We start from the raw sequence: 12,174 nt of genomic DNA on the forward strand, positions 1-12,174 counted from the left end.
TTTTTTTTTTTTTTTTTTTTTTTTTTTTTTTTTTTTCATATTTCTCTTGACAACACACAATGAGGTTTTAGGTCAAAAGAGTTTGCTGAACAATCAAGCAGAGTCACACAATGGACATTAAAAACCACGAGAGAAAGCCCCATCTGCGAATAGAGCAGAATAACTCTTCAGTCGGTCCAGTGATTCTGGGACCTTGATTTCCAACTGAAAATAAAATATACTATGATCTGAAAACAGGGCTTTTGGAAGACAAAAATCTTTTTTTCTCCTTCACAGAGTCAAGATGATTCAGACATCGTCTCTGTTTTATAACACAAGTGATACAACAGTGACTCCAGCTGCAGTCCACATTTTGTGAATCTTTCCCTAACTTGAAAATGGATTTTACTTCACAATTTTCTCGAAGCAATACATATTTCTATGTTTTCAAACATTTTTTTTTTCCTTCCACTTAACTTTTGTTAATAGGTGTGGATGCAAAACTCTGTAAAGCACAGACGTCTGTAACAATAACCTTTACTGGCTTACGCCTGCTGGACACCTGTCAACTCAGCGGATATCTCCATGATTGCATAGGCCACAACATGACTATGAAACAACATGCATAAATTAAAAACAAGTTTTTTTTACTGGTCTTATGCAGTACTCTAATTTTCAGAGAAAGTGAATTTTAGGTTTTTGGTACCTGTAGACCATAGTCATCAAGATTAATAGGAATACATGTTTGAAATACATCACTCTGTGAGTAATAAATCTCCATGATTGCATAGAGTTCCAATTAAACTGAGAAATGTTACATTACTTTATGAAAGACAAACTCCAGTCAGATTAGGAAGAATAATAACTTACTTCTTTCTGCAATCGCTGCCGCTCTAAAGGAAGAAAGAAAGAGGCAAAAGATTGTCAGAAGTGTCTAAAAATGGTAATGGGGTTATTAATTAAGTTACATAATATTAGGAAATGTGTTGTGTTTGTCTCAAAGGTTCACAAAGTACATTGTAGGCTTGAGACAACTTTTACTATTTTTGTACATAAACATCCTTGAATACAAAACCCAGAATTACACGAATGAACAATGGAGTTGGATGAGTTTATTTACTTACTTGAGCCTTTGGAATTCTTCAAATGCATCCTGCCATGCTGCAAAGCAGAAAAATAACATTTATAATATAATTAGAACAAGACTAATAAAGCCAACTCAAATAAGGTGTTTTTTTTTCTTTTCTTTTTTTTTTCTAATTGTAAGGAGTAATTGTCTCTTATTGATTGAGAACTTTGACTTACCCTTGCCACTCAGATCCAAGACTCTCTTTACTCCGTCTTTGCCATCAAAGATATCCATGGTGTATTTGCCCTTGTCCTTCTCTGTGGGTTCATTGATCTTAAGCCAAAGCTGCTCCCCCGTGACGCCGGACTTAACTCTCTCTGAAGCTGCAATCTTGGCATCTCTGATCAAGAAATCCAGAGCACAAAGATCAAGTAGCTTCAGACGGCCTTTTTAGCGAGACTTCAAATCCAGAACTCTGAAATGTGGTAGTTTTAGGGGTCCGCTTCAGTCCCTGCACTTCAATATTTATTTATTTATTTTTTTCTCCAATTCCATGTTATAATAACATGTTTTGAACTACGCAGGGTTTGTTCTGATCTTTTCATAAACCTGAAAGTCTTTTGATAATCTTTGTAAAGCGTATGTATTTACAGCATAATGTTGCGAGCGGACACTAATAAACACATGAATAAACTGCAGCAGAAAATTACGTTCAACTGTTAAAGTTTGACGTATGTTGATCAGTCCCTTGATGCTGATACAGCGGGCCCGAGTTCCTTCTTAATGCTGTGAAATATATCCATGATGTCAGTTTTACATACTTGTGAAGCCAACCGACATGCAGGTTCTCATCATAATACGTCACATTGGAGTAGAGGATGATGCCATTTTCAGAACTCGTAATTTGAATGTCACTGGAAGAATTGGCTGCAAGGAAAATAACAAAAACAGTCTCTTCCTTAACACGCTGTGGAAACTATGAGAAAACTGTTATACAATTAGACAGAGCATGTTAGGGAAATTGCACACACTGATGCACTTTTCATTTTGTATGTTTCCCTCATGAGTTGTTCTTCAGCGTGAAAAACTACTTACCAATAACTCTGAACAGCTCATTCATTACAGCTTGGTATCCTGGGGAAAATAACAGCAATAATTCATGTGACTTTTATTTTTTAATAAAACCTTTAATGTAACTTTAACAGATCTTCACTTTTTCCTCCTAATTCCCTGCTAATGAAACCCACAAAGAGTGCTTCACCTGCTTCTGTAAGGTTGAAGGCGCTCTTATCTTTTCCTCTCTCGTCTCTCAGGAAGACCTCGTAGATACCCGCGTCTTGCTTGGAGATCTAATATTTAAAAAGAAAAAGTCACATAAGTATCCTTAAGGCAATAATGATTCCCCTTCCAAATTAAATCAAGCGGAACACAATATAATTCTCGAGACAGTCAACAGTATAAAAGGAACACAGTGACCAGGTAAACCGAAAAGCCAGGCTTTTCTGCCGCCCGTGATGCTGCAGGCGATAAAACATGAAATGATGGAGGAAAACATGGAAAAGGTAAGACGACGAGGACACATGGAGACATTAGGTGAAACTTATGACAGATAGATTATGTCCAGACTTTAGGCCTTGGTGGCAGGAGAGCGTCCTTTGCAGATGGTTTTTTCCTTCCTTGCTTTTGCTCTTGCTTAATAACCCACTGTGAATTAGACAGATGAGCCAGTCAATGCAAATGTGACTGACCGGAACTTATGCACAAACACCAACCCTTTGGTGTCGAGTGACGTTTGAACGACCATGATGACAGATCAATATAACTTCTCTGGCACTTTCAGTCCTAATGATGAAACAAAAAAAACCCTGACCAAAGCAGTGCCTATTCTTTAATTAAAGTGACCAGAGGAGTTACATTGAATTGAGAGTTAGAGATGAAATGAATGAATGGATGAAACACACAGATAGACCACATGCTGTAGGCTCAATATATAGTTCCAGTCAGAAAATGGGATAAATCAGATTTTTTTATTTTTATTTTTGGATTTTAATGATGCATTTGAACTGTTCTTTTTTCATGGTGGTTTATTTAGAGAATATATATATATATATATATATATATATATATATATATATATATATATATATATATATATATATATATATATTTTTTTTTTTTTTACAGATCCACAAATTAATATAGATTTTCTGTAATTCATAGAGGAACAAAATTATACTTACAGTCTAAAATATATAGATAAACCTCCAGTGACACTTAGTTTACTGTTTCTAAGCAAGTTTCATTTCTTAAGCTGCACTTTGAATTCATGTTTCTTTTTTTTGTGTCATTACCAAGTATTTGGCATAAAATTGGCTGAATAATTGACCACTTTTATTATTAATTGTATGGGTCTTGTAGCAAGCAAGAAAAGCATAGGCCACAAGTTTTAACATGCATGAACAGGGATCTTTAAGGACAATGTTATAGAAGCTTAACATCAGCCTGCCTTACACATTTCACTTTAAGGTTGAGCTCAACATCATTGTTGAACACAAAAAACTGTATTTCTCTATCATAATCGTGAGACCTTGTAAGTTGTTCTGAGCTCTGAGTTTATTTCGTGTTTTATTGTGTTTAATAAAAGATTAATTCCCGATTCTGTTATTTTTCCATGTGTTCCCTCCCCAGTAATTGTTGCCATTCTCCATCAGTAACTCTGGCACATTCATTTTATTTTACTCATCTGTTCCTCGCAACAGTAGTCATTGTCCTAGAATTTAATTTCTTCGTTTTCAACTACTTTTTCTTGGATTCTTCGACTATAAGCCAATTTTTCTCCCAATTTGGCTTCCAGTTGGTCTCAGCCTGTGTTTTACCCAGAATATAAGTCTACTTTTTATTTTGTCATGAAATCTATTCACCATTATTCTGTCTACCTCCTAATTATTACCCTGAGATGAACAGAAATTGGTTAGCATACTCAAAAGAAACCTGTAGTTTGCTGAACTAAAGCCTGTCAAGAAGTGGAAGGTGTCAAAAGTAACCAGTTTACATCACCATAGGTTTGTTTTTAGTGCTAATGCATAGACAACCCACTGCCTCTTCCCAAATTAACACATTCAAACATCACTGAAAATTGTATCTGCTTGTACGGAGAATCTAAATGCCTTCTGGAGAAATGACAAATATCCATAGAAAACTGTGCCAGAAACTTGCTGCCACTAAACAAGTAGAGAATAACATGAAAATTAAAATATTCAACCAGTAATAGGGGTGTATGTTCATATTTAAGCCTGTATATATAATTTTCAGTTTGTGAATCAAAGAAAACTGCAAAAGATTCAAATCAGTTTATCCAGTTTTTCCTTTGAAATATTTTTAGATTTGAACATTGTGTAATCTCTCCACCCCAGATAAATACTGTACTGTTCAAAAGCTTCAGTAAAATCCAAATGACTTCTGTTGGAAATAAATCGGTAAATAAAACTCTGACTGGAACTATCTGGGCTGAAAAAGATAGAATTTGTCAGAAAAAAAATGTAACAATTTAATGTTTCTTCAGATTTCTGAGTAGAAATATTTGCTGTTCTGAGTCTAGCAGGGCTTACGAGAATATATAGTACAAATATATATTTATAAAAACATAAAATGATCTTTTATTCTGTGTCAGAGGTGTATGACTAGCAGCACATTTTGTAAAGCTCTAAAATGAAAGCAGAGCTGGATCACTACGATTTTAGCTCTTAGCTCATAAACACTCAATTCCTCACAAGGTACACCGTCAGACTGACCTTTCCTATATTAAAGGTCAGGTCGCAGTCCTTTTTCTCGATTTTCGCAGCATCCTCATCATCCTCTGCAATCTCAATGCTGTCCTTAGACCATATGATCTCAGTCGCTGGATTGGTATTTCCAATCTGTAAAAACAAAAGGAGGTGATCAACAAGGGTACATGAATTAAAAGGATAATATTAGTAGCTTTAAATTGTTAAAGTTTTTTTGCTTTACCTTGCATTTTAGCAGCACATCACATTCTTGGGTGACAGTAAAGCCAAGGTACTCAACAAAGTGAGGACCTGTTTATTAAAAACAGAAAATAGTTAAAGAAAAATACCAATAAGCAAAAATCCTAACGTGTTAGAGATAAAGCCTTACTCCTTACCTTGTTTCCTGACCCATTCTGCTCTCTCAAACTCTGATTTCCTTTGTAGCTCCCTAAATTCTGGATAAAACAGTGTACATATTCAATCCTAGACCATTTTTAAAAAAATCATAGATTTTTTAAAATCTAATATTTTAAAAAATATCACCGACACAAAAATATAAAGAATGATCTGCTGCCCCCCAGTGGACACGTGCTTTACCTGCAGAGTACCTTATTCGTCTGTCGTTACAAACCATCTGGATTTGCAGATGTCTACTGTGTATTTGAAATCTTACCATCTCCAATCAGCACTAGACTTGTAGTGCCCTTAGCCTTGCCATCCACCAGGTTAAAGGTAAACGTTCCTTCATCAGTGACTTCCAGAGAGTCCATAAATAGCTCAATAAGGCCGCTGGACTTGTCGAACTTCATCGTGTATTTCTGCAGACAGGGAAACACAAAAATGCACATATTTCAGCACAAATGCTCGCTAGAACAAAATATGTGCATTTATTGTTCCATTTATGCCCACCTTTCCTTGCTCAATGATGACATCATTGAAAACATACTCCACTTGGCAGGCAGAAGTGAATTTCTCCATCTGAGCCCAGAACCGCACGCAGCCTTTCTCAAGCAGCTCCATGGCCATTTCATTCTTGAAGGGAATAACTGAAACATTGAACAAGCAATCGAGCATTTAATACAACCAAGCGCGAATGACATGACTAGTTTTGTGCAGTGTTATATCTTAGACTGTCTCTATAAATTGTTTTTGCCAATTCATATATTCATAAACAATAAATAGTTGCATTTGTGATATTTGAGCTAAGATTTAATATTCACCAGGAAACTTGTGTTCATGGCTAAGATCCAGGAGACGCAGGAGGGCTGTCAAACAGGAAAAAAGTAAGACAGGAAAAAAAAAAGTTGAATAATATCCATTCAGTCAGCCACACACACTCTGGTGTATGAAAATAATATCAAGCAGCTGTTCAAGCAGGGTAGGACAGACAAGTATGCACTGCCAAGACTGTGAGCTGACTCACCCTCCTCAGTGAGAGTGTAGCTGGAGGAGATGCCTTCGGTGTTGGTGACCATACAGGAGAAGGTGCCCAGATCCTCCACAGAGAGACTGTTAAAGATAGCTCTGGATCTAAACACAAGGCAACAACCATGGAAAGTGAGATAAACAAAGGAGCTTTACTCATTTAGGCTGATCAGTCGGATATGTAGGAGAAACACAGTGAAAAGTTCACATGCATTCATAATGTACATAAGAATTATGTATGCCATAAGTTTCTCTTAGGAATGGATTAAGAATCCCAAATACAGCTCCAGTGGTTTTAAAAGCAAAAAGTGTGGGCAACATTTTGCGAGGGTCAAATATGTACATATATCAGTTACTTTTTGATTTCTCGTCTCTTTGCAAGTCGCATTCTTCTTGACCTCAGACTCTCATGAGCCATCAACAAGCAACAAACAAATGTAAGCGGGCTCTACTAGTCCTCCCAATAAGTCAAAAACCAAGCCAGAATTATACAAGAAACCTATTCATAGCTACAACAAGCATGTGTACAGGGTGCAGTTGAGAAGAAAACTATGAGGATTAGAGACAGCTGTTTCACTAAATTCTTATTTTCAAGTCAAAATCAAGAAAATTTGAAATGCATGCAGCAAAAGCTTAACATTATTCTGATATTCATGCCAAAATAAGCATATATAAGCTTCTTGCTGGAGTGATGTGTTGGACTCAATCACAATGGGGACATACTTGCCGCCCTGGGTGGCAATAGTGAGACGAGATGTGTCTGTGATTTCCTGGTAGTTCTTGAACCAAACAAACTGTGAGCCTTCTTTCATCTCAGAGCATTCAAAAATCATAGAAATGACACCGTTGTCATCAACATCCACGTAAATTTCCTTGGTGCCTAAAAGAAATAAGACCAAACAAAATAGTCAGTTCAGCAACTGATCATCAAAATGTATGTAACTGCAATGTCAAAGCTTGCATTTGTACCAAGCAATATGTTTTTTCTCTATATTCCTAACTTGACATGTGCGAGAATCAAGTGAGACTAAATGTGTGACTTAAATATTAATCGCACTCACCAGGGCGAGTCTGGGCCAGAATTGGACCCAAGTTTTGGGAGGGTTTCCCAACTCCGACAAGATTCTGAGCACGCACACGGAAGACGTAGGATGTTCCTGCCGTCAGTCCAGTCACCTAATTTAGCAACAAAACGAGTCGGAAAGGAGGCACTTAAAAATAGCATGTTTCATTCCCTCATCTAACTATGTTTGTCTTATTTACCTTCATGAACTTTCCCTTGTTGGTCTTCTCATGCACAGCCTTCCAGCCTTCCTCGCCTGCAGACGCCTCCTTGATGTCCAGGTAGTAGCCGTTGACGGGGCTGCGTCCATCAAACACAGGAGGTTCCCACAAGACCACAACAGAGGTGTCACGAACCTCCATCACATGGAGACCAACAGGGGGTCCTTGGAAGATCCAAAAACAAAGTTGTATCGCTTGAAGAATTTTCCTTCAACAGGAGAATGTTTTACTTATACTTATTCTTACAATGCATTCCTATTTCAAGTAGAAATTTCTTAAAAGACTGAGGAATATTAGGTGATAATTTCTCATACTAGTAACAGTTTAGTCTCAGGAACTTATCTTTCACCAGTTGGAAAATTCATGGTTAATTTCCCAGTTTTTCTTGCCCTCTAACAATAACAAAAGTCTCATGGTCCAATCGTCTTTGTTTAAACTGCAAAGTTGGAGGGATTGGGGTAATCATGTCTATGCTTCATATGATCTCAGGAGTATGATTATAAAGGTAATCATATTGAGGGTGGAAGTAAGCCCTGTTCCAATCCCAGGTTGTTTTCCAACATTCAACTTCCTGTTCTAAGGTATTTAGCATGAGGCAAGAGAAGGAACTAAATCCAATCATCTTAAATCAGATTAGATGTTAGATTACTCCTCAAAATGACTGATACATTTTCACTGAATCAGATTAAAGGTTAAGCAATCAATCATCTTTTTTTTTCCTTTTTTTTTTTTTTTTTGCCTTATCAAACTACAATCTTGTACCTGGAATAGTAATGGTCCATTCCTTGCACTCCAATCTTCCAGTGGGCAGAGAGGGTTTACTCACACCTGCCATGTTCATTGCACGGACTTGGAACTGATAGAAGACGTTTTCCTTCAGGTTCTCGGCCTAAAGCAACAGAGCAGATCAAGATGCAGATTACCACATTAAGCAAAGCCACTCTTAAACTAATCGAGTCAGTGATGAAGATGTTTGCATTTGTGGACAACAAGACAATAAATCAACCGCTTGACATTTTCAGTATGAACTAACCTTATAGGAAGTTGTAGTTAAGGCCTTTAGGTTCAGTTCGTGCCATTTTCCATAAATGTTCCCCTTCACTGTTCTGTAATCCACAAAGTATCCTCTAATGTCGGCTCCTCCGTTGTCAGTGGGTGCAGTCCAACCCAGGACCATGTAGTCCTTCACCGCCTCCAGTAGGGTCACATTGGTGGGGCTTGCAGGTACAGCTGCCATCGGCAATGGAGGTGAGACAAAAGTGATTAGAGATACCTTTTTATTTATTTGGTTATTTATTTTAAAAAGCGATGAATCAACAAACTTTTTAATTGCCTAAGTGTTTTAATCTTTGTGATATTTATTGTTGCACTTTTTAGGTCATCTTAAATCATAAGACACCAGCGAAGAGGCAAATACTTTCTGGACACACAAAAAGTACAAAAGCTATTGCTTGTGAGCTTCACACACAGATGCAACACGCTGTTTTGAGAGTTGCTTAACTGGGTAAAATACTTACTCTCAAATGGCAGAAAGTCGGCAAGTGTCATTCTAAGAAAATTACTGGAGCCAGGCGAGACTCTCCACAGGAACATGCTGTTTCAAAACACACTGCTTTAGCCTGCAGCTTGGTCATGCACCAACAGGCTCCCCTGAAGACTTATCAAACAGCAGAACAAAACTCCAGCAAAATCCAGTTATAAAGAAATCAATACTGACATGTAGTAAAGCATCTTAAAACACTAGCTAATGTCTTTGCCTAAAAATGGGTGGAAAATGGCTGCACGTCGAGTTAGTAATGACTTTTTCCTCATGCAGACACATGCTGTATTAGTATTCAGTAAATGTATTTCTGTTTGCAGCTCAGGGGAGTTATATTGTGAAGTGGTGGTAAAAGTAAAAAAAAAACATCCTTTAAGGGAGTTCTTCAGCAGGATTTCTCTCTTAAATATTTAAATGAGTCAGTAATTATTTAAACCCGTCCCGGCAGGCAGGCAGGATAGCGGGTCAAAGCGTGGGCCGAATATGACAGGGGTATGCGAACAACGGAGACATCGTTTGTAAAAAAGTTGCACTCACAGATAGCAGCCTGTACAAGCACGGCATCAGAATTGGAGGAGTTCTGGCTGTATCCAGCAGCGTTCACCGCCTTTACTCTGAACACGTAGTTGGACCCTGTGGTGAGGCCGTGGCACACGAACCTGAAAGGAATGCATTTCAATCAGGTATATTTTATTGATATATTCTGCTGGCCGCCAAGGGGCATTTCCCCTCTGGGGGAAGAATATCTATTAAGATTCAGCCGTAAGGTCGTGTGCAAATTCTGGGCAGTTCTTTTGCAGCGGATACACTCTTAACATTGATTGTCCAAAACTATGAAAGCAACTGAAGGACATACATACCCCAAGACCAATTCTAATTTTCATGACTTTGAGGAAAAAACAAACATTTCCCACCTGGTCTGCTTGACAGGTTTATTGTTGCAAGGCATCCACACATCAGTTCCCGTCACACTAGATTCAATGTAATAGCCAACCAAGTGTTTTACATCCTTAGATGCCCCCCAGGTAACAACCACTGAGGTGTCTGTGTTCCTGGTGGCCACTGGATTGCCTGGGGCAGAGGGAAGATCTGCAGGGAAATAAAGACACAAACTGCATATTGTAAAGAATGTCACTTATCGAAACTCTATAAAGATGAAACACTTGGATCAGGAACAGCACTGGTATAAACTAGAGATATTATCCTGTTAAATAATGCAGCAGGGTTCTCTGTATGCAGAGTCTGTAGTAATGCGGCTGCAAGCTTTGTCAGCTCACCAAGTTTGTCACCGACTATGGTTTCTCCGGTGGGTACGGAGGGCTCGCCCACGCCAGCGGAGTTGCAGCATCGCACACGGAAGTTGTACGATTTGCCCTCTGCCAGGTCGAAGATCGCAAAGCGAGGGGACTTCACTGGCATCCCAGTGTTCACCCTCTGCCAGGTGTCTGTCCCTTGAATACACTGAGAACAACAGAGAGCAGGGAAACTTTTAAAGTTGAAGTTTGAAGCGAGTGCAGATGCTTATTGAAAGCTAATTGTAAGTTATATTCAGCCACATTCTGTTGCAGGTTATTTCACTGTGAAAGACCAGTGGCCTATCCAGTGTATAATGTGCCTCTAACCATTTAAGTCCTTGAGATATTCGCCAATTATCCCAGGGTAAAAACCTTTCACACGTAATCTTCAAAGGCTGACTAAGGGGAAAACAATGTCTCGCCTCTTGAGGCGTTTGCTTCATATGCTAAATGAACTTAGATATGTGTTCAAATTGGTTTTCTTTGACAACAATATAACAGTACAGATAGATAGATAGATAGATAGATAGATAGATAGATAGATAGATAGATAGATAGATAGATAGATAGATAGATAGTGTTTATTTGTGATATAGCTATTGTATTTGAATAAATGCAATTATTTTGTTATCGGCTTGTATTGCAAGTAGTAATTTGTCTGGTAATGGCAAATTACTACTTGACAAATGACACATCAAATCCCTCGGGTGAATCGACTTCAAACTAAATCTCAACTCGGGTGTGATGTCATTCCCATATAGAGGACAAATGAATGAAAGCAGCAAGAATGTCTGAAATAATCAAGTGGAAGCCTGACAATATGCAGACTGTGGAAAGATAATAAAAAAAAAACCATTGCAGGAAAGATTATTAGAAATCCAAATGAAGTGACAAACAAGACTAGCATAAAGAACAAGCAACTATATGAAAAATGTTCTTACTTTCTCAATGTAATACATGACTCCCTCATGACCCCGTTGCTCTGGGGGCTTCCAGGCAAGCACCACATAACTCTTGGTGGCCTCAGTGACCACAACATCCGTAGGTTCTCCAGGAATCACACCCACTGTGTGGGAAACAAAAAAATACACTCATGGTTTTTCTCCAAAATGGTAATCTAGATTTAGGTATGGTAACTGGTTTGACAACAGTTAAAATGAAAATAGCAAGCGTCTTAGTTGATGTTGTTTCAACACTAGCAACAATGTAAAAAAATATATATATATTTTTTTAGACTTTTTAGTTTTATAGATTTACTCAAGTTTATGAGGAAAAATATCACATGAATTGTTATACCAGTGGGTTCCTCTTCTGTGAACTTGATCACCCCAGTCCAAGGTGCCAGTGGTCCGGCTGTTGTGGAGAGGACAATCATCAGCAATTTACATAGAGGAGGGTCTCAGCAGTTTCTGTTTTGTCTCCAAACCTCTGAGTCGAGCTCGGTCTGAAGGATCCATGGCAACCACAGGATCAGAGATGCGGGATGGACGACTGATTCCCACGCTGTTAAAGGCACGCACTCTGAAGACATAAGAGCGCCCCTCCACCAGCCCTGTAACAGGGAACCGGGCGTACTTGACTGCAGCATCATTACACTGAGCCCAGTGATGAGTGCCCACTTCACACCTTCCAACACAAAACACCATCATATATACATGTCAGTTGTTGAAATAGCTTTTTCTCAAAAACAACCTGCTGGCTTACAGTGCTCTGAAAAAGTATTTACCCCTTTACAGATTTCTTTGGATTTCCTTTTTTTTTTTTTTTTTTTTTTACCATTAAAAATTTAAAATTTGGAAAAAGTTTAAAAATCAG

General features: G+C 38.1%; 1 protein-coding gene across 3 annotated transcripts in view; it reads right to left on the bottom strand.

Annotated features, from left to right (window-relative positions):
• myom1a (myomesin 1a (skelemin)) overlaps positions 1-12,174 on the bottom strand; it is a 32,217-nt gene that overhangs the window by 4,243 nt on the left and 15,800 nt on the right. For 2 of the 3 annotated variants that reach the window (XM_015060756.1, XM_015060753.1), the window contains 25 exons: positions 11,786-11,985; positions 11,656-11,712; positions 11,301-11,425; positions 10,342-10,525; positions 9,979-10,153; positions 9,602-9,723; positions 8,558-8,754; positions 8,287-8,413; positions 7,504-7,688; positions 7,302-7,416; positions 6,964-7,120; positions 6,239-6,345; positions 6,036-6,080; positions 5,725-5,861; positions 5,489-5,633; positions 5,211-5,270; positions 5,057-5,124; positions 4,840-4,965; positions 2,675-2,752; positions 2,310-2,397; positions 2,144-2,182; positions 1,870-1,975; positions 1,285-1,448; positions 1,104-1,140; positions 850-872 (listed from right to left, as the gene is read on the bottom strand). In XM_015060756.1, coding sequence (XP_014916242.1) covers positions 850-872; positions 1,104-1,140; positions 1,285-1,448; positions 1,870-1,975; positions 2,144-2,182; positions 2,310-2,397; positions 2,675-2,752; positions 4,840-4,965; positions 5,057-5,124; positions 5,211-5,270; positions 5,489-5,633; positions 5,725-5,861; positions 6,036-6,080; positions 6,239-6,345; positions 6,964-7,120; positions 7,302-7,416; positions 7,504-7,688; positions 8,287-8,413; positions 8,558-8,754; positions 9,602-9,723; positions 9,979-10,153; positions 10,342-10,525; positions 11,301-11,425; positions 11,656-11,712; positions 11,786-11,985 — 2,867 coding nt within the window. The remainder of the gene's footprint in view (positions 1-849; positions 873-1,103; positions 1,141-1,284; positions 1,449-1,869; positions 1,976-2,143; positions 2,183-2,309; positions 2,398-2,674; positions 2,753-4,839; positions 4,966-5,056; positions 5,125-5,210; positions 5,271-5,488; positions 5,634-5,724; positions 5,862-6,035; positions 6,081-6,238; positions 6,346-6,963; positions 7,121-7,301; positions 7,417-7,503; positions 7,689-8,286; positions 8,414-8,557; positions 8,755-9,601; positions 9,724-9,978; positions 10,154-10,341; positions 10,526-11,300; positions 11,426-11,655; positions 11,713-11,785; positions 11,986-12,174) is intronic. The other variant, XM_015060754.1, reaches the window with a different exon arrangement.

Source organism: Poecilia latipinna, unplaced genomic scaffold (assembly GCF_001443285.1).
Source record: "Poecilia latipinna isolate Pla-1442-1.1 unplaced genomic scaffold, P_latipinna-1.0 Scaffold1741, whole genome shotgun sequence".
Taxonomy (NCBI): domain Eukaryota; kingdom Metazoa; phylum Chordata; class Actinopteri; order Cyprinodontiformes; family Poeciliidae; genus Poecilia; species Poecilia latipinna.